The following is a 25,125-nucleotide window of genomic DNA, read 5'->3' on the forward strand; positions in this document are numbered from 1 at the left end:
AAAGAACCAATGATATGCTGTCTAAAAGAAATTCACTTCACCTATAAGGTCATGAATCTGCCGGAAAGTGAAGGAATGAGAAGAAAATTCTATGCAAATGGAAACCTTTCAAACAAGAGTAGAAGTAGCTATCCTCACATCAGACAAAATAGTCTTTAACTCAAAAACTGTAAAAACAGATAAAGGGATCAATATGATGAGAGGACATAACAATTATATATGCCCAACCTTGGAACACTGAAATATATAAAGGCAAATAGGAACAGACACAAGGGGGAGAGAGAGGACAAAAGAATAATAGTAGATTACATCAGCACCCCACTTTAATTAGTGTGTAGATTATCTATACAGAAAATCAACATTAACAAACTTCTGAGTTAAATAGCATTCTAGACCAAATGGACCTAACAGACATCTATAGAATGTTTCATTCAATCGCTGAAGAATACACATTCTTCTCAACAGCACAGAGAACATTCTCCAGGAAAGACCATTTGTTCATCTATAAAACAAGCTTCAATGAATTGTTTAAAATTGAAGTCATATCAAGTAACTGTTTTGAATACAATAACTAATAACGGGAGGAATGGTGAAATCCATGCAAATAACATGGTAGTGAAGCAACATCTTCCTGAATGACCAATATGTTAATGAAAAACTTAAAAAGGATATTTGAAGACTCCTTGAGACAAGTGAAAATAGAAACACAATAATCAAAACCTATATGACACAATGAAAGTAGTCCTAACAGAAAAATTTATAGCAGTAAACATGTGCATTAAAATAGTAGAAAGTGACAGTAGAATGAATCAGACATAACTTTCCTATGTTCATATATGAATATACCACCAATGAAATACTACTTTTATTTATTGATATGTGGTACTGAGGATTTAACCCAGTGCCTCATACATGCTAGGCATCATGTACAACCGTAGGAATGGAATCCTAATTAGAATAAGTAATACTCCATGTATGTATAATATGTCAAGAGTACACTCTACTATCATGTATATCTGAAAAGAACAAATAAATATCAAAATAGGAAAAAAATATAATAACTGGAACACAGTTTAAGAATCTAGCTATCTTCTATTAAACCAAAGATATTTGCCAGAAAAAAAAGTAGAAAGCTCTAAAATAAACAAGCTAAAAATCTGCCTCAAGGAAATAGACAAGAACAAACTAAATCCAAAAGTAGTAGCAAAGACATTATAATAAAGATCAGAGCAGAAGTAAATGAAATAGACACTTTAAAAATGATACAAGAGAATAAATAACAAAATGGCTTTTTTGAAAAGACAAAGTTGATAAATGCTTACCTTGTTGAGAACAAAGAGAAAAAAAACTCAAATCAGAGATGGAAAGGAAAACATTACAGTGGATACAATAGAAATGCAAAGGATTTAAGAGATAATTTCAAATAACTGTATGCCAATAAATTGAAAATCCTAGAAGAAAGAATAAACTCCTGAGCACATACAACTACTATAGTTGAACCATGAACAGAGGACCTGAACAAAATTGAATTAATCGGCAATAATAGTCTTCCTTCAAAGAAAAGCCAAGGGTCCAGTGGCTTCACTGCTGAATTCTGCCAATCATTCAAAGATGAACTAATACTGTTTCTTTCCAAACTATCCTTAAAAATTGAAGAGGAAAGAATTCTTTCCAAACTCATTACAAAGCCAGCATAAACCTGATGCTAAAACCAGACAGGGACTATAACCAAAAAGGAAAATGACACAACAATGTACCTGACAAACAGATTGAAAAATTCTCAACAAGATACTAGTGAGCTGAATTCAACAGCACATTAAAAAAGATCATTGTAATGGAGGTATAGCTCTGTGGTAGAGCACTTAGTAGTATGAGGCCTGGGATTGATCCCAGCACCATAAAAAGAGAGAAAAAAATCAATTTACCATCAAGTGGTATTCATCCCAAGGATGCAGAGACAACATTAAAAAAATCAATAAATGTGATATGCCATCTCAATAGGATCAAGGACAAAAATCATATGATAATTTAAATTTTTTTTAAGTTGTAGATGAACACAATACCTTTATTTTATGTATTTATTGATATGTGGTGTTGAGGATTTAACCCAGTGCCTCACACATGCTAGGCAAATGCTCTACCACTGAGCCACAATTCCAGCCCCATATGATAATTTTTATAGTCATAAAAGTTGTGATAAAATTAAACATCCATTCATGATAAATAAGTAAAGCTTAACAAATTAAGGGAAAGAATCTCCTGACAATAAAGTTCGTATACAATAAACCCAAGTGAATGTTACACTGAATTGGGAAAAGCTGAAAGGTTTTTCTCTAAGATCTGAGATAAGATAAAGAAGCCTACTTTTACTGCCTCTATTTTATTCAATATAGGACTGGAAGTTCTAGCCAGAGCAATTAGGCAAAAGAAAGAAAGGATACCCATATTGTGCCTGTTCGAAGATTACATGATTTTATATATATATAATCATGAGATTCCACAAAAAATGGTTAAAATTAATAAATTCAATAGAACTGCAGAATGCAAAGTCAACATACAAAAATCAGTAGTTTCTATGTCAGTAGCAAGCTATCTGAAAAATCAAGAAAGCATGAACAAATAACCAACCTAGATATAAATTTAACCAAGAAGGTGAAAGATATTTACAATGCAAACTATAAATATTGACAAAAGAACCTGAAGAGGATACAAATAACTGGAACCATATCCTATGTTTGTAAATTGGAAAAGTTAATATTGTTAAATGTCTATACTACCCAAGGTGATGTATACATTCAATACAATCTCTATTAAAATACCCCTGTCATACTTCACTGAGATAGGAAAACAATCCTAAAATTTATATGGTAACCACAAAAGATCCTCAATATTCAAAGCAATCTTAAATAAAAAGAACAGTGTTGGAAGCATCAAACTTCTTGATTTCAAAATGTACTACAAAGCTATAGTAACCAAAACCACATGGTCCTGTCATCAAAAATAGACATGCTGGGCACAGTGGTGCATGCCTGTAATCCTAACAACTTGGGAGGCCCCTGGTGATGAAGCTTGAGCAATTTTCTATAAAGTGGAATCATTGTTTCAACCTGGATTGTTGCTTATATTATTAATCTGTGTTGTATCTTCTTTGGAGAATACAAGGGCTGCCAGACTATCAGTACCTATGGAGACAGATAACAGTTGCTCAGCTTTGATTTCTCCCCTTTTCCTATTAAACCATCCACAAGATGTGATAGTTTGTATTATTGTTTCATTCTTCTTTCTCCTTCCATTATTATTAGTGTAGCCAATAAAATATTAGTAAATATAATGTGAATAGAGGTCTTAAATGTCTATGTGATTCTATAATTGTGATTCTCCATGAGAATATAATATGCTGGTAATTGCAGCTCTTTCAATGGCATTAATCGGAGCTGAACCCAATTTACAACTTCAAGGCTGGATCCTAACTCTGGAGCCTAGAGCCCTCTAGCACTGCTGTCTTGATGTAGAGTTACCTACCAAGCCAGTTGGATCAGCTAAACATAGTTGACCTGCATGCAGATCTATGAACATGAGAAAAAATGCTTTTTGTTGTTACCGCTGAGTTCTTCTGATGGTTTATTATATAGGATTGTTGTAGCATTAGCTGAGGAGTACATGAGATTGCCTTTGCCTTTGACTTCATTTGCCTGAATGAATTCAGGAAGCCAACATTTACCTGCAGTTGTATATTTATAATTATAATAACTTATAATTCTGATCTAATTAGTTCTGACCTTGAACAGATTCCTTTTCTTTCTTGGATTTAGTTTTCAGCTTTGAAAGGTAAAGGGAGCGATAGGACCAGAATAGATTTTACATCCTCATTTGTTCTGAAATTCAGAGTCTCAGGGCTGCTCCAAGTAAATCAAGACTTTTCTGTCACAGATTGTGTTCCTGACTCTTTCTTCTTAGTTCAAGGAGATTACTCTTCTCCCTATTGTCAAGTGGGGAACAGATTGTTACACATTTCTCTAGAACAATGAGGAAGAACATCCTCTTACTCATGGAGTTTCAGCATAATTCACTGGATCTTTATTTCTTAAATTTTTTATTTATAGATGGATACAATACCTTTATTTTATTTATTTATATGTGGTGCTGAGGATTGAACCCACTGCCTCACACGTGCTAAGCAAGCACTCTATCACAGAGTTACACCCCAACCCAATTCACTGAATCTTAATGTTCAATGGAATCATTTTTTCATGGCCATTTTTTTTTTCTGCTGTGCAGGAGAGCTGGCCTTCAGTTGTTCAGACTCTGATCAGACATTGATCAGCTCTAATCTGTAAAATGCTACAGTTGTGACAACTATGTCCACATGCTCTTCCATATTTCTCAGCTCCATTGTAATTGGACTTTCCATGTGACTATGTGACTGAATTCTTACCAATTCTATTCTAATGGATGTTGGTGGAAATGGTGTGCACAATTTTTAGGCATGGCCCCTAAAATATTTTGCCTGCCCTCACTCTATCAGGTGGCTAGATGGAGAGAATCTAGTGAGACTTCAAAAGGGAGAGGATGGGTGTTGCTAACTGGAAGGAGTTTGAGTTCCTGAATAGAGCAGAGTCTCTTTCCTTGTCGACTTCCCTAGATTATACCCTTAAGTAAAAATAAGTTTTAGTTGGGTCAGTCATTGAGATTTGGGGATTTGATACAACACTAGCACTACCCTGAATAATTCAACTGCTTAGACCCATGTTCAGTATGTTAGCCAATAGCCACAGGTAGTAAGAGAGCACTTGAAATGTGGCTAGTTAGAATTGAGATGTTTTCTAAGTATAAAATAAACATTGGATTTTAAAGATTTAGTACAAAAAGAATGGAAAATATTTAAAAATCTTAATGTTATTGAAACGATAATATTTGGGTTATATTTTGTTAAAATATATTATTAAAATTAGTTTCACCTCTTTTTATTTTTGATATGACCACTTGAAAAATTTTTTTTAAGACTTGATCATTATTTATTGGTTGTTCAAAACATTACAAAGCTCATGACATATCATCTTTCATACATTTGATTCAAGTGGGTTATGAACTCCCATTTTTACCCCAAATACAAATTGCAGAATCACATCGGTTACACATTCACATTTTTACATAATGCCATATTAGTGACTGTTGTATTCTGCTACCTTTCCTATCCCCTACTATCCCCCCTCCCCTCCCCTCCCATCTTCCCCCTCTACCTCATCTGCTGTTGTTGAAAATTTAAAGTTAGCGTGACTTGTGTTTTTATTTCTGTTGGACAGTGCTGCCTCTGATATTATTATTAATTTCTTCTTTCTTTTTCTTTTCTTTTTTTTTTTTTTTTAGTGCTGGGAATTGAACCCAGGGTCTACTGCATGCTAGGCAAGCATTCTACCACTGAGTCACATCCCCAGCCCTCTCACCTTTCAACCAAGACCTCAATGTATATTCCCACAAAAATCAAATATAGGGAGAAAAATCAGTGACTGTTCTTTCCTTACTACTAATTCTAACCTTAAATTATGCTATACTTAAACTTTAATGGCAGTTCAGAGGGAATTGTACTTTCAAAGGAAGAATTAACTCTTCCCTCTACTCTGGAAGAGTTTAATATGTATTGTTCTCCTCTTTACCTCCTTTCTATATCTAACTTTTCTTTTTATCTAGTGTGGTATTAATCTGATCCAGTGTGTTCTTCACTTTAGATATCATATTTTTTCATCTCTAGAGATTCCATTTAGGTATTTTTAATATCTTCACTGCCTCCATCATGCTCATGTTTTCATCTCCTTTCATAAATATACGGAATGTTTGCTTCTGCAGTGCTGGAGATTGAACCCAGGGCTTCACACATGTGAGGTAAGTGTTCTGTAACTCAACTACACCCCAGGATGTGGATTGTATTTTTAATTGCTGTTTTCTTAATGTCCTGGTTTGATAATCTATCATCTCTGTCATTTCTATTGTTGCATTTTCTCCTGATTATTGGTCATATTTTCCTGCCTTTTTACATGCCTGGTAATTTTTTTTTACTAGATGCCAGACATTATGAATTTTATGTTATTGTGTGCTGAATTTTATTGTACTCTTTTATGTTTGGGTACACAGTTGAATTACTTGCAATAAGTTGTATAATTTTAAGACTTGTCTTTTGGCTTTATTATCTGGGTCCAGAGCAGCCTTAAATTTATTCCCACTAGGGCACTACCCTTCTGAGATGTCCCCTGTATCATGGGGATACTTTGATTGTTGGATACAAACTATTTCCATCCCCAATTCTAGTAACCCTGGCTTTCCTGAACTCTTCAGATTTCTCCTTTCTGTGCTGTGCCCTAGAAACTGCTTCCAGGCAGTGCTCTGGGATGGCCAAATAGTTTGCCTTGCTTTTTTCCTTCTCTTAGGGGGATCCTATACTGGTTGTTTTTCACTGTCTGAAAATCATGATTTCATAAAGTTTCTTCATTTTCGTAGTTGTTTTAAGACTAGAGGGCAAATCCAGTTCTTGTCACTCTTAGCCATAAGATATAGAGCTCTAACCAGGTTTTAATTTCACAAAGAAGTCATTAAGAAGCAAATGTCACTCTGTATAGACACAGAATACTACTTTGTTGTTTTGATTTGACCAGGTTATTAAAGATAATGCAGCAAAAATTAGGTAGGTGCAGTTATCTCAAAAGAAGAGCCCCTAATTGTGACAACTCAGTGTTGGATTAAGAAAACTAATTGAAGAGGAATTCTTATATCTTCCCATCAGAATAAGGTCTCTGAAGGTTTGCATAAAGAGATACCTATGCAGAAGGGCACAAGAGCAGAAGCCTTTGCTGGAGCAGCCCAAGGCTGAGAACTCTGTGGTAGACCAGTCTGAGCTGACCTATCAGAATTGTGAGTGGTATTTGAGAATGTTCTTTGTGAGAGAATACTGTGTACTCTGGATTACTGATTTAGACTAATGATTTACACAGCAATAATTTTTCAGGGGAAAGAGAAGATAGGGTGGCTGTTTCTTAAATAAGATTTCCCTCTGTGGACATTAAACTTCTAAATGTGGAAAATTATGGCATGCTCCTGTACTGCCCAGCAGTATTCCTTCTTTACTTCTTCCCCAGATGTTAAGGGTGTGAGTCGGTAAAGGATATTTTTAAAGAGTCATTCCTTCTATGCTCTAGATGTTATCAGTACTGGCATGTTCCTTTGTTAATTTTTTTAAATGAAGTGATTCTTGACTAAATCTTTTCTTGGTTTAATATCATTGGCTGAGTTCTTCTCATGAACTTGGTCACAAAACTCATTGTAGGTAGGTCCTTTGAGCACATAGGAGCAGGAATGACACAGTTCATCACTTCCTCTTCTGTGATCACGATGTTACGATCTATCTCATCTCTCTTCTCTTGGATTCAAGACTTAACTTCAGAATCTTTCCTATCATAACACTTCACACACTCACTACTAGTTAACCTGAATTGCCACTCAAAATGAAACCTATTGCCCTCTCTGTCTTTTGTGTGAAATCAATTTATAACAACCTCCCTTACATTAGGAGATTCCAAACTTGTAGATTGCAAGTTTATTTCAGAGTCACTTCTCCATATGATTTATCTACTATCTATAATGACATTCTAAAAGGCCTCCAAGGAAATGTAAATTCTTATTACAACACGGAAACATTAAATGCAACTGAGTTAGAAGCTGTTCTAAACAGTATCATGTGTTTAGTCTTAATTTCCCCCAAATTTTGTAACACAGATTTTCCTATTTTCTTGATGAATAAATAGGCCTAGAGGGTTTAAGTGACTTGTCTGAGGTCATATAGGTATTTAGTAATGGAGTCAGGACTTGCACTGGGATTTTATAATCTTTCTTGAATATCCTCTGCCTTTTTTTCTTATTTCATTTTTCTTTTCTTTTTTTTCTTCCACACCTCTTGGCTTTGATGAGGAGCAGCTGGCCTTTTGGGAGCTCTGCCAATAAGAGGGTATGCTAATGTCTGTGAGCAGATTGATAAGTCACAGCCTGTCACAGAGAAGGATTCTTTTTCTCCTGAAAAGATGAATTTTGAAAAAAAAATATGTCAAGAAATTTGTAATGTTTTGAACAACCAACAATAAAAAATTAAAAAAAAAAAAAAGACGAATTTTGCTTTTTCTTTTCCTGGTTACTTGTGGACTTAAAGCCATTCTGACTGCCAAAAGTCCAGCTAGAATAAGGAAAATTGAGAGATTGTAGTAACTTGTTTATTGTTTTAGATTAATTTGGTAGTTGAATTGGGAAATTAAATAATTCTGTGATTATTTTATTTTATTGAAATACATGATTGTGAAGCCAGAGGAAAACTATTTTCAGCAAGTTAATCACTGATGATTAATTATTTACTGGCATTTTTTGTTGTATTGTAGTAACAATAATCACCTCAAATAAACAAGCAGATAAATTCAACATAAATATGTAGACACATCTACCCATGTATATACATATATTTAATGAAATAAATGTGTTTGATATTATTAACCATCAATATCTTTTCAAGGTTAATAAATTATTTCAGCCACATAAACTTGAGACCCTCTAAATAAAATATTTTTCAGTCAAAGTGCCACAATTAGCCTCCAACAGGGCACAGTATGAAAAAATCAGACTACTGGGCCCTGTCTAGTGTCCTGGGAGCCAGCCCAGGGCAGCAGGAACCCCTGGAGTTCAGGGCCAACTGTCTGAGGCTGGAGCTAAGGCTGGTGTTAGACCAAATGCAGTTTTTCTGTCTGATTCAGGGCTTCATGGCTGCCAATCCGAGAGCCTCAGAGAGGAGAGGGGTCAAGTACCAGTTATGCTAGGCTTCCCATGATTCTCCAGAGACCAAACAATAAAGAACAGAAGGAACATGACCCTTGGGGATTTCAGCTGCATGAACAGATCATAGAGCTAAAAAGTGAAGGTAATCTTTCCTCTACCCTTCCTCTTTTCCTTGTTTCCTTCTTTACATCATTTAGGTACCTGGGCAATGCCATTTGCCCTAGAGAGTTTCCAGTTTGGGGAAATTACATAATGACCATTCCTGAATGGCTAATTGCTGTGGGGACACAGATAACTGTGGGAACACTACTAGGTGTTCAGAGGGGATCATCTTCTCAGTAAAGGTGTGGTGTTCTGATTAGTGCTCCATGTTTTGGTGCATGGTACAGAGGACCTGGACTAATTTTTTTAAATTGAATAGTGTGACCATATAACTTAGGATGGAAATTAAGACACTTATGGAAGTGAATAAGAGTTTTTTTAATGAACTTTATGTTTAACTTTTTGAGCAATAGCCATACCCTTTTCCATAGTAGCTATACCATTTTGTATTCCCACCAGCCAATTTCTCTGTCTCCTTATCAACACTTGTTATTGTCCATTATTTTTATTGCATTTATCCTAGTGGGTGTGAAATAATAGCTCATTGTGGTTTTGGTTTGTATTTTTCTACTTCTGTTTTCACATGCTCAGCATCACATCTTATTTGAAGAAATGTCTATAGAATCCTATGCCTATATTTTAATTAGATAATTTGGTCTTTTGAGTTTTTGTATATTCTATATATTAGACCCTTAATAGATGTATGATTTACAGATATTTCCCTCATTCTTTGGGCTCTCTTTTTGCTTTATTATTTTTTAAATTTTTTTGTAGTTGTAGATGGACAGAATGCCTTTATTTTGCTTTTTAATTTTTTTTATATGGTACTAAGTATTGAACCCAGTGCCTCACACATGCTAGGCAAGCGCTCTGCCACTAAACTACAGCCCCAGCCCCTCTTTTTGCTTTCTTAATGAGGACCTTTGAAGCAAAAAGTATTACATTTTGATTACATCTAGTTTATTTTTTGTTTGATAGTATCTTTGGTGTCATATTTAAGAAATCATTGCTTAATCCAAGGTAATGCAGATTTTCACCTGTACTTTCTTGTAAGAGTTTTATAGTTTCAGTGCTTATATTTAAGTATTTGATTAATTTTGTGTTTCTATTTGTATTATAAAGCAGAGACCCAGATGTATTCTTCCCATGTAGGTATCCAGTTGTCCCAGCACCATTTGTTGAAGGATTATTATTTCCTCATTGAATGGCCTTGGTACCTTTGCCAAAAATCAATTGACCATAAATATTTGGATTTATTGGTTGGACACTCAATTCTGCCTCATTGTTTCATACATCTGTCCTTGTGCCACATGATCTTGATTATTGTAGCTTTGGAGTAGCTTTGGAATTGGGACATATGAGTCCTCCAACTTTTTGTCTTGGTTGTTCTGTGTTCCTTGCAATTTCATATGATATTTTTGGTTTCTGTCCATTTCTCAAAAACAAAAGTAGACAAAGATTCTGCTCAATCTATAGGTTAATTTGTGGAATATTGCCATTTTAATAGTCTTAAATCTCCTAATCCATGACTATGTCTTTGCATTTAATGTCTTTAATTTCTTTCAATGATGTTTTGTAGTTTTTATTATATAAGTCTTATACCTTGTTGGTTAATTTATTCCTAAGTATTTTATTTTTTTGTGGTGCTAGGGATTTAACCCAGAGCCTTGTGCATGTGAGGCAAGCATTCTACTCAACTGAACTATATCCCCAGCCCCATTTTATTCTTTTTGATGTTCTTGTAAATTTAATTGTTTCATTAATTTCATTTTCAGATTGGTCATTGCTACTGTATAGAAAACAACTGATTTTTGTATATTCATCTTATATACTGAAACTTAGATGAAATAATTTATTATTAATTATGGTAGATTTTTTTGTTTGCTTGTTTTGTTTTAGAGTAGGTTCTTTAAAGGTTTCTATATGTAAGATGTCAATTAAAAATAGAGATAAGTTTTCTTTTTTCCCAATCTGAGTGACTTTTTTTTCTTGAATAATTGCCCTGACTAGAACCTCCAATACAATATTAAATAGAAGCAGTGAAAGTGAGCAGCCCTTGCTTTGTTCTTGAACTTCGAGGGATAGCTTTCAGTCTTTCACTATTAAGTATGATGTTAACTACTGGGTTTTTCATGGTTTTCTTGATCAGATTGTGAAAGTTTCCTTCTATTCTTAGTCTCCTGAGTGTATTTATCATGATATAATGTTGGATTTTGTCAAATCCTTTTTTCTGTATCTATTGATAACCACATTTTGATACAAACCTCAAAAACTCGTTTTTTTGCATTTCATTTAAGGATGCTCTGATAAAAGATTTCCAATTAATTTAGAACAAATTTGGAGATTGTTTTATGTAAAAGTTCAGTGTCACTCAGGATACTTAAGTTGATTTCAAAAGTATTCCTTAGAGGTTTGGACTTTCTGAAATGTAATTGATGATATATAGTAAAAAGTTTGAACTGTCATACTGAAGCATTTAAAAACATTTAACATTTTTATTAAAAAAAATCTTGCACTCTGAATATATAAAGTATATACAAATTTTAATTAGTTGCTACTTTGGTAGTATATCATAATTTACAATATAATTTTAAATATATTTATAATTAAAAATTATGTACACAATGAATTATAAGTACACTTTTGATTATTAGAGTCATAATTTGATATGCACATTAGTTTTATTATAATTAAAAAACTCTACCAAATTTGTACTTATAAAACCATTGCAAAAATAAATAATTCTATCTTTAATGTCAATTTTTTAATTGAATTTATAACATTCAAAATAATGTCAAATGCTTTTGGCAGAATAATCATTTTAAAATTTAATTCAATGAAAAATTGAGGTATTGTTGGAATTAACTGATTTTCTGTCTGAACCATCTGATAACACTGGTTTTGAGGTAGCATCATTTAACTGTTGGCAGGGTTCTTCTACTGTTAATTTGTTTTTTGTCTATGCATGAGAAAACTTGGAATCAATAATGAGTAAAACCTAGTTTTGGGGGGGAATCATTTGCTCACATGAAAAGTTGTGCTTTGTGGAATGATTTGTAAACACACCTTCTGCAGCTGCATATGACAAATTAATATCCTTGGATGCCGTCTTCTTAAAATGATTGTTAATTTCTGAAGCAGATGCTTCTCATTCTTATGTAGTCAGATCACAGCAGTAGGTGGTAAATATAGACAAACATTTTGTTCAAGTAACATATCCATCATCTACTGTCTTGTGAAATGGAAATTTGGTATTTAAATTTTCACTAAACATTTTCGTTTTTTTAGTTTATTGCTCCCAAAAGAATTCACTACAAAATATTAAACAAATAACAAAATAAATAAATAATAGTAAATTAGCATCATATACTAAATGACAACCAAAATAACAAGAGCATCCAGAAAACGTCCCTTGTGTTCTGCCTTTTTTTTTTTTTATCTCATATTTCATCTACACTAACCCTAATAACTTCTCACTAACCCTTCTAATTAGTGGTCCAAGCACTTTATGCATTGGAAAGTCTGTGTATTGGCCATGACACAACAGGCTGGTAAAAGTGACAGATACTTCCAAGCCTTGGAGTTAGCTGGTCCTACTTGTTGATGTACTTAATTTTATTAGTGCAAATCATCTATGAAAGGGATATTGTATAAGAGAAGAATTGGGAAAAGAGGAATTATAGATCATCTTCTTTCAAATGTGTTAAATTAATAAATTTGTGCCTGTGCATGAGTCTCACATGCCACTAGCTGAAACTATAGTAGAAGAAGTGTAAAGTGGAAATCTATCCCAGTTTATTTTAATGAAATTTTTGATAATAATACTTCAGTACAAGATGGGAATTCTAGGATGAACAAGAGGGGATGCCAGGAAAAAAGTGTATTTTGGGACTGTCCTTGGAAAATCAGAATATGTGGTCTCCCTACTTCTAATGGTCTGGGAGAGAGAGTCGTCTGGGATAGGAGAGAACAGGGGAAATGGTTGGTGACATTCATTCTTCTCTTTTATGTTTATTCAAAGACCTGAAAATGACAATTTTTTCTTTGATGCCTAATGGGATCTAGACTGGGTTCCATGGGATATGGTGACTGTCTTTAATCTTTTAAGTAATCTTTAGATAAGTCTTTAAAGAGTCCTGAATAGGTGGTTTACACAGAAATGGAAGTGGGAATATGTGTAAATCTACTTCAAATTTTTATTTCATCTGGACATCTCAAGCTCCTGAGAGCAAGTAACATTGTCTAACCTCTGTTCTGCCAGCCCTAGGGCTTGGTAGTATCTTTCCAATTTTGCTAACTCTGGAGAGCATCACTAATCTTTGCTAAGATTTTCAGCTCTTTCATCAACTTGGTAATTAATTCTCTGTATTCAGTTCTTTGTTGGAAATTTTTGGAATGATTCCTGTTTTCTGATTGAACCTTGATTGTTTTGGATCTTCTCCCCACTTCTTTTTTTTGTCATAATCCTTCGGTGCTTGGTGTTGCCCACCTTATCATTATTCTATTTAATGGGACCTGGGATTTTCTGCATTTTACATACCTCATCTTCCATCTCCGATCAAAATTTGCTAAGTCAGCTATTTGACATACAGTTGTCTTGCCAAGGTGTTATGTCATGATAATGGATTACTATGAATTGCTTTCAAGAGTATTCAAACTCTGCACAGAAATGTATGGCCGCATGGTGAATTGCTCAAAAGAAGGATTTCTAATGAATGTTAGAATTTCAGGCTTCTTCTGGGAGCTCCTAAAACTTCACTAGGCGCATAGTGCTCTTCTGCTGAGAAACTTCTCTTTTCTCAAACTGACCAGAATTTGGGAAGCTGAACATGAAATGATGCCACTGATTGAAAACAGCCAAAGGTTTTTTGGCACTTTTTTCCTGAAATGGAAAAAACCTGCAAATGAACAGAATAGCTAAGTCCTATTCTCTAGAGGTATATATGAAGGGTGGAAGAGGAGTGTGGACTTCATGGCTTGAGAGAGGACCTAGATAGGCAGATGGAGAAATGATAGGGCAGGTAATTGTGTTTGAGTTCCACAGTAATCAGTCTACAGGGAGAACTAGAATTAGGATGTAGGCAGGAGGAAAAGATGAGGAAAAGAAGCAGAAATGGACATAGGGCTTTGTGAATCCTCACCTGCTTCAAGGGCACAACCTGAGGACAACAGAAACCACTCTTCACCTGGGCAGGTGATAAAGCCCATAACCCCCTTGTATGCAGCCTGGCCACCTCCTTCTTAGATCAGCCTCTCTTAAACAGTCATCCAGAGATTCTCCTGAGGACAAGTAATGTCAAGCAGAGTGATCTACAGTGAGAGATTCTTCTATAGCCCTAAAAGTAGTCGTTACCCAAAATAGGCACCCAACATGTTCACTTATGATTTGCCATAAATACCAGCACTACCAATATTATCTTGATACAAGGAGCTGGCTTTTAAAGCTTTAGAAAGTTACAACATCATAAATATCTACAAACATGTTGTTTCATTTGCTGTCATCATTTTTTCTGCTTCAACATGGTTCTGGCCAATTTTGGAAGTTTTCATGTAAACATATGAATGTAATGGTAAGAAAAAATGAAAACAGAACAAAATCAGGTCAAGTATCACACTTAATACATAAATATTATGATAGAATATGAAATTGTTTTATGGGTGGTTAAAATAAACCGTTATTTTCAGTGGTGATGGAGGAGGTAATGTTACATGTATTGTCTCAAGTCTAAAAAGAAATGATGCCAAAATAGGGAATGGAGCAGATCTCTTTAGATCCTCTTTTTTTTTTTTTTTTTTAAATCTGGCTAGTGATGTCCATTTTTATAAATGACTTGGTAGTAACCTAAAATACCAGATCCAACACATTTATGCTCATATAAATTTATACTGGCACTTTAAGAATACCAAAAAAATGTTATTTTACAATACCCAATGCCCTATGACATGTGTACCATAAAAGAAAATTAATTCTGAAACAAAGTTGTTTCTCATCTGTTGTCACAAAGTCATTTGGTGAAAATGAACAATTTGGGTTCTATGAAAATGTTAATTAAAGAGCAATATGAAATGGAAGGAGACCCTCATGGTTATACAAAATTACATACAAGAGGAAGTGAGGGGAAAGGGAAAAAAAAACAAGGGGGAGAAATGAATTACAGTAGATGGGGTAGAGAGAGAAGATGGGAGGGGAGGGGAGGGGAGGGGAGGGGGGATAGTAGAGGATAGGGAAGGCAGCAGAATACAACAGACACTAGTATGGCAATATGTAAAACAGTGGATGTGTAACCGATGTGATTCTGCAATCTGTATACGGGGTAAAAATGGGAGTTCATAACCCACTTGAATCAAAGTGTGAAATATGATATGTCAAGAACTATGTAATGTTTTGAACAACCAACAATAAAAATTTTTTTAAAAAAAGAGCAATATGAAGGCTATTTTGGTGGGGGTGGGGTCCTGAGAATTTAACTCAGGGCTGCTCTACCACTGAGCTACATTTCTAGCTCTTTTATTTTATTTTGAAACAGGGTCTCGCAAAATTGTGAAGGCAATTTTGGGCCCTCAAACTTGGGATTCTCCTGCCTCAGTCTCCAGAATAGCTGGGATTAGAGGTGTGCACCACTGTACACAGTGGAAGGGTTTTTTTCTTTTGTTCTTTTCTTTTCTTTTGTTTGTACTGAGGATCCAGTCTGTGCATACTAGGCAAACACTCTACCACTGAACTACATTCCCAGCTAAGGGAGAAATTATGAAAATGGGTAATTAACCCATTGTTCACTTTAGTTTTCTAAAAAATTTGTCCTAGGTATGGCTGTGGTTCTCTCTTTGAGTATGGAATCCTTCCCTACTCCAAGGCTTCTTTTCCACTGATTTTGGGCTCTCAGGGGAACTTTTCATTGCTTTTGATTTCCTAATGTATTGCAGGTGGATTTCAGGTTGAGGAGACTTGAGTCTATATCTCGAAGAGGCTCAAGTCTATATCTCCAGGAGATACACAAGGAAGGTTCCACTGCTGTCTGACTGTCCATGCTGTTTAGGTTGCTTGGCGGTAGGATGGTTTTAAAAAGGAACCTGATTAGTTTATGCTGGCAACTGCTCTGATTTCCCTCAGTACTCCTCTTAGAGGCCCAAAGTGAACTCAATAAAAGTTTATCTATGAAGGTGTGCAAGTGAAGGTGGTAGGAATGTTAATTTGGATAACATATATGGGTTGAAGAGGAACACCTATCTGGGAAAAACTGTTTTTCCCTCTTCCTCAGTCCTTTTGTGTAAAGATAGGCAATGTGGCTTTGGAGAGCAAGTATCTGCCATATAATCTTCTCTAGAAGTCAGCATCAGCAAAGAGGGAATGAAAAACAAATATAATATAGCATTTAGTCTAAAAGATAAAAAGTACATGTATTATCTTACCAGTTTCTCAAAAAAATTATTTATATTTTAACAACTTCTGGTGAGAATTTGTTCTTTTTCATCCTGGTTTTAGTAGAAACTCAGCAACCTATGGGTCTTCTATAAGGCATAATTAGGGGGCTTATAAAGTTGGAAGATGGGAGTTAGAAACATTCACAAGTAAATGCATTCAACGGTGGCTGCAAAGGGTATAGGGCACATGCTAGATATTCAGGAAGCTTCAAAGGCTGAAAGTGAGGCACAGTGAGCTTATAGAACATAGTGGAACCCAAGGAACCATTTTTGAGATAAATGCCCTTATTCAAATGCCACAGACACACTGTTTCTCTAAACAGAAACACTTGAGGCCCTGGAGTTTTTATACTAGAGCAAAAGATTTGGGTCAGAATCAAAGTTTTAAAGACTTTTTATTGAAGAAGTTCAAAGATTCATTGGCTAGCAGCCAAGTGTGGTCTGATTTGTTTGCATTTCCTCTGGGAACTCACAGGCAAGTAAGGAATTGGCCAGCCTTGATGATGAGGGTCACCCAATCCCCTGTGGGTCTTTTCTCCTTGGGCAGTTACAAGGTAGAGAAGGAGAGCCAGGGGGAACTCAGTCTCTACAAAGGCTGAGTTCAGCAGCTTTGCCAAGCTTGCAGTTCTCTCCTGAATGAAGGAGTCTCTCTCCCCCAATATCTTCAGTGTCTCTCAGTATAAGAACCTGGTGTTGATGAGTACATCAGTGAGTCCACTGTGACTCAGGATGAGAGGCAGCAAGAGTAGGGTGAGCTAGGAGATGTTACTCCTTCTTCCCTCTTCCAGTGATGGTCAAAGGACCTGTTCAGACTCAGAGGCATTATGCAGGTGTGCACATGGGCCATTTGTCCACATTCAAGGTCTGGGGATGTTACGTTTAGCCAAGAATCTTTCACACAATTCTGTTATCTGTAGTTAGCTCAGAAAGAGTTTTAGGAAATTCATCAACTAGGTTTAACTTTTGAAAAGGAAAAATAAAGATTTTTTTTTTTTTGGCTATGATTTTCGGTGTTAGAAAAGAAAGTGTTTGCACATCCACATGTGTGCACAAACATCATGAAGGTCCCTCTCCTTTCCTTGAGCTTTTTTGATCTCTTTGGTAGGAAAGAACAAAAGCATGAAGGGATACGTAATTGAAAAAAGATAAGGAGGAAGAGAAGTCAGAGAGATTGAGGAATGTGAGTCTCTGGTTCTCCTGTACTGATGAGTTCTGCCATGTGACCCATACTGTTGCTGAGCAGATTTCGTGACATCTTCAGTGGGTTAAATGTTCAAGAGGGGTGGAGGTCATACATATAGTAGGGCAAGGGGTGAGTAGGCTGGAGACTCAAGAGTGAAGATGCTCATTACTGTGTTGAGCAGTAGGAAGGACACATTCAATTCCCTGCCCTTTCCAAATAAATGATGAGGGAAGGGATCTTCATCACATAAGATGGAGAAAAGCACCCTGCTGAGATCTGGGTGATTGAGTTTGGGAAATGGCCTTTGGCCTGATAACGTACTAGCTAGTTGACCTCTCCAGAAATGCCTGTTGTCAGATGAGACACATGGGGTCTGAGGCAAGCCCTCATTTTTGTAGGGCCTTACTGGCCAGAAGTGACCTTGTACAACATCACTGGTTGTCCTATTTTGTTCTAGGGGAACTGCACTCAGGGACCTGGCCCTCCTATGAGCAACCGTCCCCACAACATGGCTAGAGCTTCCTCATTCTTTTTTTTTTAATCACTTCATTGACTCATTGACTGTATGGTCCCTTTATGAGATGAAGATCTCTTCCCTTGGCTCAAAGAGAGCTAAAATAGGGGACACTGAAGGGATTGAGTGTCTCTAAACTTGAGAGCACCCGGGACCAAATGTACATGTGTCTCAAGGCCTCTCCCCTGTGTCTCTGTGTGGCCTTGGCTTCCCTTTTCTCTCCTATCTGGGAGACTCAAGGTTGGCTGATCTGAACCTGGGTTCATATATTTTTTAGGATTCTCTTTCTCCATTGGCTAAAAGAATGGCATTCACCTGCAGTGCTCTTTTTGCCCACTTTTACCTCCAGGTTTCAGGAACACTCCTGCCCCATATTGGTGCTTCCAGATCATACTGTGTTACTGGAGAAGAGGTTTGGGAAAGAAAAGGGCCAAAAGGGGACCTAATAGATGTTGCTTCTAGAGGTAGAGACTCTTAATTCTTCCTGGGAAAACTGGGCCTAATATTCTGGAAATTATAGTTCTAGGTCAGCATCTAGGTGATTGACCTTAGAGATAAAATTTCAGAGAGCTACTTTAGAAGGCAGTTAATTGAGAGATGAGAAATGGAAGAAGTTCAGCAAATATGAAATTCACAGCAATGGCAGGATGATATGGGTTACCTTGTGCCACTGGCTCTGCAGTGAAGGCAGATGTCCTTCAGGCACTCATAGCTGGTGAGGATGGAACTTGGCTGAAAGCCCCAGGATGATGGAAATTTGAAAAGAAGAGCAGTGTGGATATGCTAAGTGCCCAAGGGAGAAATGGGTAAAATCAATTTGAAAGTTAGAAAAGATAAGAGGTAACAACAAGAGTCAGGTAGTTTGGGGATGGGACCGAGGATCCTATATTTTTAATAGAACCATCCACCACCCCTGCAGTTTCTGATGCACCTAGCTCATGATCCACATTCTGAGGTCCTCTACCATGGGTAGTGCCCGAATGCCTCCTATGTTACTCTCAGCATGTGGCCATGAACTTTGCATTCAGCAATGGAACCACAGGAAGATAAGGGAGCAGCCAGCCTTGAGCATTCTGGTCCACTTCGCAGAATCCACTGTCCCGCAGAGGCTACCCCTATGAAGAGGTTGATGTGGCTTCTTTCTTCAGTGGAATGTTTGAGTCTCAACCTAGGATGAAATTCAGCACAATCTCTCTTAATTACTCATGTAATTGGGATTTGCTTGCTCTGAATCTAAGACTATAGAACAATTGCAATATTGAGAAGTTCTCATTTGTCATATTTTGGGAGGAAAGATTGACTCATATTGCTACTAATGTCTGAAGCCTGTAGAGAAGCAATTGCTAAAAATATCAGATTTCTTCTTTCTTTCTTTTTTTAAATTTATTTTTATGTAGTGCTGAGGATCGAACCCAGGGCCCCACACATGGTAAGTGAGTGCTCTACCACCGAGCCACAACCCCAGCTCTCAGGTTTCTTTTTGAGATGATGAAAGTGTTCAAAAATTGACTATGCTAATGGTTGTACATCTCTGTGCATATATAAAAACCCATGGAGTTATATACTGTAAATAGGTGAATTGTATATTATATAAATTATATCTCAATGAAATTGTATATTATGTCCCATCATCCCATTTATGGAGCTCTAAATATACCCCTTTTGATAATTTTGAAATAAATGTTTTTAGAATTCTATTCTTTTGAGAAAAGTAATAGGAGACTGATTAGTGATAATATTTATTAATATTATTAATGGTAATAAATCATTTAAAAAGCTCTAGATTATAATTTCCAATATATTTTAATGCATCTATGTCAATTTCATTGAAATAGTCACAGAATTTAAAACTTGGGACTTAATGGGTTAAAGAAAATAGATTTGAGATGTCCATAAAACATTTAATTTTTTTTTTGAAGAATGGATTTCTTAATATATTTTTAAATAATTCTGATACAGTATTCTATAATATTTGACTCAAATCAGTAATGACTCTTTCACAACTTTACTTGTTATCCTATTATCTGTCCAGATAATTACTGAGGTCTGACACAATTTCAGAATGAAATTTTCTATATAGAAAGTTAGCCCTGACCCTGAATCCCAGCAGACTCCTCCTAGTCTGGCTGACTAGATCACTCTTGGGGCCCATGTTATACAGATTTCTGGTCTTTATGTAGTCTTGATTTTGCTTCACTTTTTTTTTGGCTTAGAGATTATTTCTTCTGAAATCCATGAACTTAGATACATTCAAAATTTCTAAAGAGAATCATTGAAAAGTCATTTTTCAGTCTATTAGAAGTTATTGCTTATTGAATTATGAATAGGTTCCCTTACAAAAAAACCTACAGTGAAAAAATTGCCCAGAGCTGCTCTTCTATGATGCATTGAACACAGAACTATGGAACTAGAAAGATTCAAGACCTTGTACTACTCTCTGCTTTTACAGTTGGAGGACACTGAGGCCCATAGAGGTGAAGTATAAGGAAATCATCAGGTGGTAGGAAATCACCAGGTGATAGGCAGGCTTAGACTGAGCCTCCTGACTCTTGGCTCTAGATTATTATTATTATTATTATTTTATTTTTATTTTTTTTTTTGGTGGGAGGGAATACTGGGGATTGAACTCAGGGGCACTTGACTACTGAGCCACATCCCTAGCCCTATTTTGTATTTTATTAGAGACAGAGTCTCATTGAGTTGCTTAGTGCCTTACTAAATTGCTGAGGCTGGCTTTGAACTTGTGATCCTCCAGCCTTGCCTCCAGAGCCGCTGGGATTACAGGCATGCAACACCATGTCTGGCCTTGGCTCTAGAAAATAATTTTCAACATATTTTAATGCATCTATGTCAATGGCTCTTTCCATGTCCTACTCTATGAAAGCTGAAAAGAAAACAAGACCTCAAATACCCAACTCCCCAAACCTAAACTCAAAACATTTATGGCTCTGCACTTCTCCCTGGTGAGCTATGAGACTTGTGGGTCTGCTCCTTGACTTCCCTCATAGGATGGCCCCCAAACGCCAATCTTCGCTCCAGTCTCAAACAAAAAAACCCAAACTGCCTGCCGCCCCTGAGCAGGCGAATTCATCGGCCTCTCTGGGTTTGCCGAAGGGAGAAAAAGAACAACAAGAAGCAACTGAACATATCGATGAAGTACAAAATGAAATAGACAGACTTAATGAACAAGCCAGTGAGGAGATATTGAAAGTAGAACAGAAATATAACAAACTCCGCCAACCATTTTTTCAGAAGAGGTCAGAATTGATCGCCAAAATCCCAAATTTTTGGGTAACAACATTTGTTAACCACCCACAAGCGTCCGCACTGCTTGGGGAGGAAGATGAAGAGGTGCTGCATTATTTGACCAGAGTTGAAGTGACAGAATTTGAAGATATCAAATCAGGTTACAGAATAGATTTTTATTTTGATGAAAATCCTTACTTCGAAAATAAAGTTCTCTCCAAAGAATTTCATCTGAATGAGAGTGGTGATCCATCTTCAAAGTCCACTGAAATCAAATGGAAATCTGGAAAGGATTTGACGAAACGTTCAAGTCAAACGCAGAATAAAGCCAGCAGGAAGAGGCAGCATGAAGAACCAGAGAGCTTCTTTACCTGGTTTACTGACCATTCTGATGCAGGTGCAGATGAGTTAGGAGAGGTCATCAAAGATGATATTTGGCCAAATCCATTGCAGTACTATTTGGTTCCTGATATGGATGATGAAGAAGGGGAAGGAGAAGAAGATGATGATGATGAAGAAGAAGAAGAAGGATTGGAAGATATTGATGAAGAAGGGGATGAGGATGAAGGTGAAGAAGATGAAGATGATGATGAAGGGGAGGAAGGAGAGGAGGATGAAGGAGAAGACGACTAATTGAACACTGATGGATTCCAACCTTTTTCTTTCTTTCTTTTGTTTTATGTTTTTTTCTTTTGTTTTTTGTTTTTTTAATTCAGTCCCTGGGAGCAAGTTGCAGTCTTTTTTCCCCCCTCCCCCCCACCCCCTTGTGCTCAGTCGCCCTGTTCTTGAGGTCTCTTTTCTCAAACCATGCTTCTCAACTTATTTTGGGGGGAAATACCTTGAGCAGAGTACAATGGGAAAAGAATCTCTACACCCTTCTGTTCGAAATTCATTTTTATCCCTTCCTGTCTCAAAACAAAAACCAAAAAACTGTATGGAATCAACACCACCGTGCTCTGTGGGAAAAAAGAAAAACCTTCTACTCCCTTCACTCTGCTGGAAGTTGGAGGGTGCTAGGCCCCTGTGTAGTAGTGCATAGAATTCTAGCTTTTTTCCTCCTTTCTCTGTATATTGGGCTCAGAGATTACACTGTGTCTCTATGTGAATATGGACAGTTAGCATTTACCAACATGTATCTGTCTACTTTTTCTTGTTTAAAAAAAGAAAAAAAAACTTTAAAAAATGGGGTTATAGAAGGTCAGCAAAGGGTGGGTTTGAGATGTTTGGGTGGGTTAAGTGGGCATTTTGACAACATGGCTTCTCCTTTGGCATGTTTAATTGTGATGTTTAACGGACATCCTTGCAGTTTAAGATGACACTTTTAAAATAAAATTCTCTCCTAATGATGACTTGAGCCCTGCCACTCAATGGGAGAATCAGCAGAACCTGTAGGATTTTATTTGGAATTGACATTCTCTATGGTAATTTTGTTTGTTTATTTTTAAATTTTCTTTTTTGTTTTCACTGGAAAGGAAAGATGATGCTCAGTTTTAAACGTTAAAAGTGTACAAGTTGCTTTGTTACAATAAAACTAAATGTGTACACACACACACACACACACACAAAAAAAACATTTATGTCTGAAACCAAGTAGTAACAATTTCTGGAACACAAAGGGACTACCCCAGCCTGCTGTAGAAAGGAAATAGGACCCTCTTAGCAGAGAAACTGGCTTCTCAGAGATAGAAGGAGCTGAGTCATTCCCTGGGGACCATCCCACAATCTCTTCCTTCACAAGTGACACAGGGCCGGAAAAAGTGCTTCTCTCCCTAAAACAACCAAATTGCTACTTCCGCACTAGCCTCCCGCACTCACTTTGTGCCAAGCTTTGGCTCCCACCCAGTCCCTCCTTGAGTTGGGAGCCAAGCCCCAGACTCCCTTGTCCTAGGAACTGGTCCAGAAGGCCTTAGTAGCCGGCAAAGAAGAGCTAGCTGTATGTCACAGCCTGGGAGGGCCGTCTGCCTGGGTGGGCTGTCAGGACACTCCTGTGTGGAGATTTGCTCCAGCTCAGCAAAGTGAGGACAAGTAAGGAAAGGCCATGTTAGTAGCCTTGCTAGAGACTGTGAGTGTTCACTCTAGCTGAGCTCTCCTTTCTGGGAATGGAAGGAATTTGATGTCACTAGTAGCTTTCTTCAGGAGTAACTCCTGGGATTCTGGAACCACACAAGCTCTCCCGAGACCTGGGACTTTGCACAGATGAGGCTGAAATTGGGACAGAGTGTAAGCATGTGCAGGTAACTTCTCTCCTTTAAAGTTTCTTCTCTCTTCCCTTCCTTGGGAGGACAGTCCCTGCTTTGTCAGACAGCAGACACTCTTTGTGCCTTTAAGATTTAGTTTTAGGATTGCCAGGATAGAATGGTCAGTTCTTTGATTTGATTTGTAGGTAAGTTTTTCTTGGCCAATTTTCTTTCAAAGGGCATGGAGAGCATGTGGAAGCCCACTTGCATATATAGTACAGACCTATATTTCCCCTAGATACACTTATCCCTCAACCTTTGACCTTTCACATATGGGTCACTGTCAAGAGCATGGTAACGTTTTCCACTCTCAGCAAGCCTCCACTTATGTCGCAGCAATGTTTTTCAAAATGGAGCACTTGTGAAACCCTAAGTTATGCCAGCAGACCTCTCAGGGATGCCAGACCTTGAGTAAGAAGCACATGAAGTTAAATTCTGTTTTTTCACATAAGGTGCTCAATTAGCAGCAGTGACACTATAAACACCCAAACTCTAAAACCAGATGGCATCGCTTGGCTATAAGGTCATTCCTACATGACTCAGAATGTACTTATGTTGATTTTAATTCTAAAAAGTCAGAATGAACAAAAACTTTAAAACTTCCTTTGGAACTCATGGACTGTTCCTCAACTTTTCTCCCTGCCTCAGAATTACAGGGATTTGGCGTGGTGGCTCAGTGGTAGAGCATTTGCCTGGCATGTGTGAGGCCAATTCTCAGCACCACATACAAATAAATAAATAAAGGTCCATCAATGGCTAAAAAGAAAAAAAAAAGAATTACAGAGATTTATAGATGCTATTTTGAGAAATAATGTATCTTCTTTCCTAACAAGCAAGATCCTTACCTAAGGAAAGAGCAAGAAGCTGGACACAACTTGGGCTGTGGCTCACTTAGCAGGTCAGGCTAGATAGAGGAAATCCATTCAACCATACAACTTTGAGTTAGAGGGCTTTGGCGAGCCTCTTTCTTTCAAGGCCATCTGATTCATGGCTATTGTTGAGATCCCATTGTTGGACAGCTCCCACAAAAGTGATGTCTTCACAGCCAAAGTTAGCCAGAATTTTCACTGATTGGTTGTACTCTTGACATCTGGGATCTTGTTGAGTTAAAAAGAAAAAATTCCCAAAGATATTGGGGCAGAGGGCATGTAAGCCAGATTTGAGCTACTGCTGCTGCTGCTGTTGCTGTGAGTGTGTGTGTGTGTGTGTGTGTGTGTGTGTGTGTAAGAAGTTCATTGAAGCAGCCAATGAATGAACTGATTTGCTTCTGAAAAATGTACAGATGGGGAGAGATAGGAGTTTAGAGAAGCACAGATGGGAAAGTTTTTTCATTTTGGTTTATCACTGAGCAGAGAACTGGAGTTGCTGTGAAGACTCACAGATGCAAACACAGGGAGGAAGAATGATACAGACACATGACAGGAGGCAGCCAGCAGGGAATGTAGTTCTGCAGGGTTCTGACACATGAGGAATGACACGTACCAAGGGGAGGGCTGGGAATTTCAGCACAAGTATCTAGTTTCCTATGTGAGGCCAGAGCTGGGTGTTCAAGGATGATTTGAAGACCCAGTGATATTTCCAGATGATTTATACAAGCTTCTCCTACCGCCCCCACC

The 25,125-nt window shown here is 37.0% G+C and overlaps 1 protein-coding gene across 1 annotated transcript; it reads left to right on the forward strand.

Moving 5' to 3' along the window:
• Positions 1 to 21,035: 21,035 nt before the first annotated feature.
• Positions 21,036 to 22,626, forward strand: LOC114084802 (protein SET-like). The gene has a single exon (XM_027925831.3). The coding sequence runs from the start codon at positions 21,036 to 21,038 to the stop codon at positions 21,903 to 21,905; it is 870 nt and encodes a 289-aa protein (XP_027781632.3). The 3' UTR covers positions 21,906 to 22,626.
• The last annotated feature ends 2,499 nt before the right edge of the window (positions 22,627 to 25,125 follow it).

This window comes from Marmota flaviventris, chromosome 2 (assembly GCF_047511675.1).
Source record: "Marmota flaviventris isolate mMarFla1 chromosome 2, mMarFla1.hap1, whole genome shotgun sequence".
Classification (NCBI taxonomy): Eukaryota; Metazoa; Chordata; class Mammalia; order Rodentia; family Sciuridae; genus Marmota; species Marmota flaviventris.

What these genes read in the sequence shown, in the direction of transcription:
- LOC114084802 (XM_027925831.3), top strand. Translation starts at nt 21,036, where the DNA reads ATGGCCCCCAAACGCCAATCTTCGCTCCAGTCTCAAACAAAAAAACCC.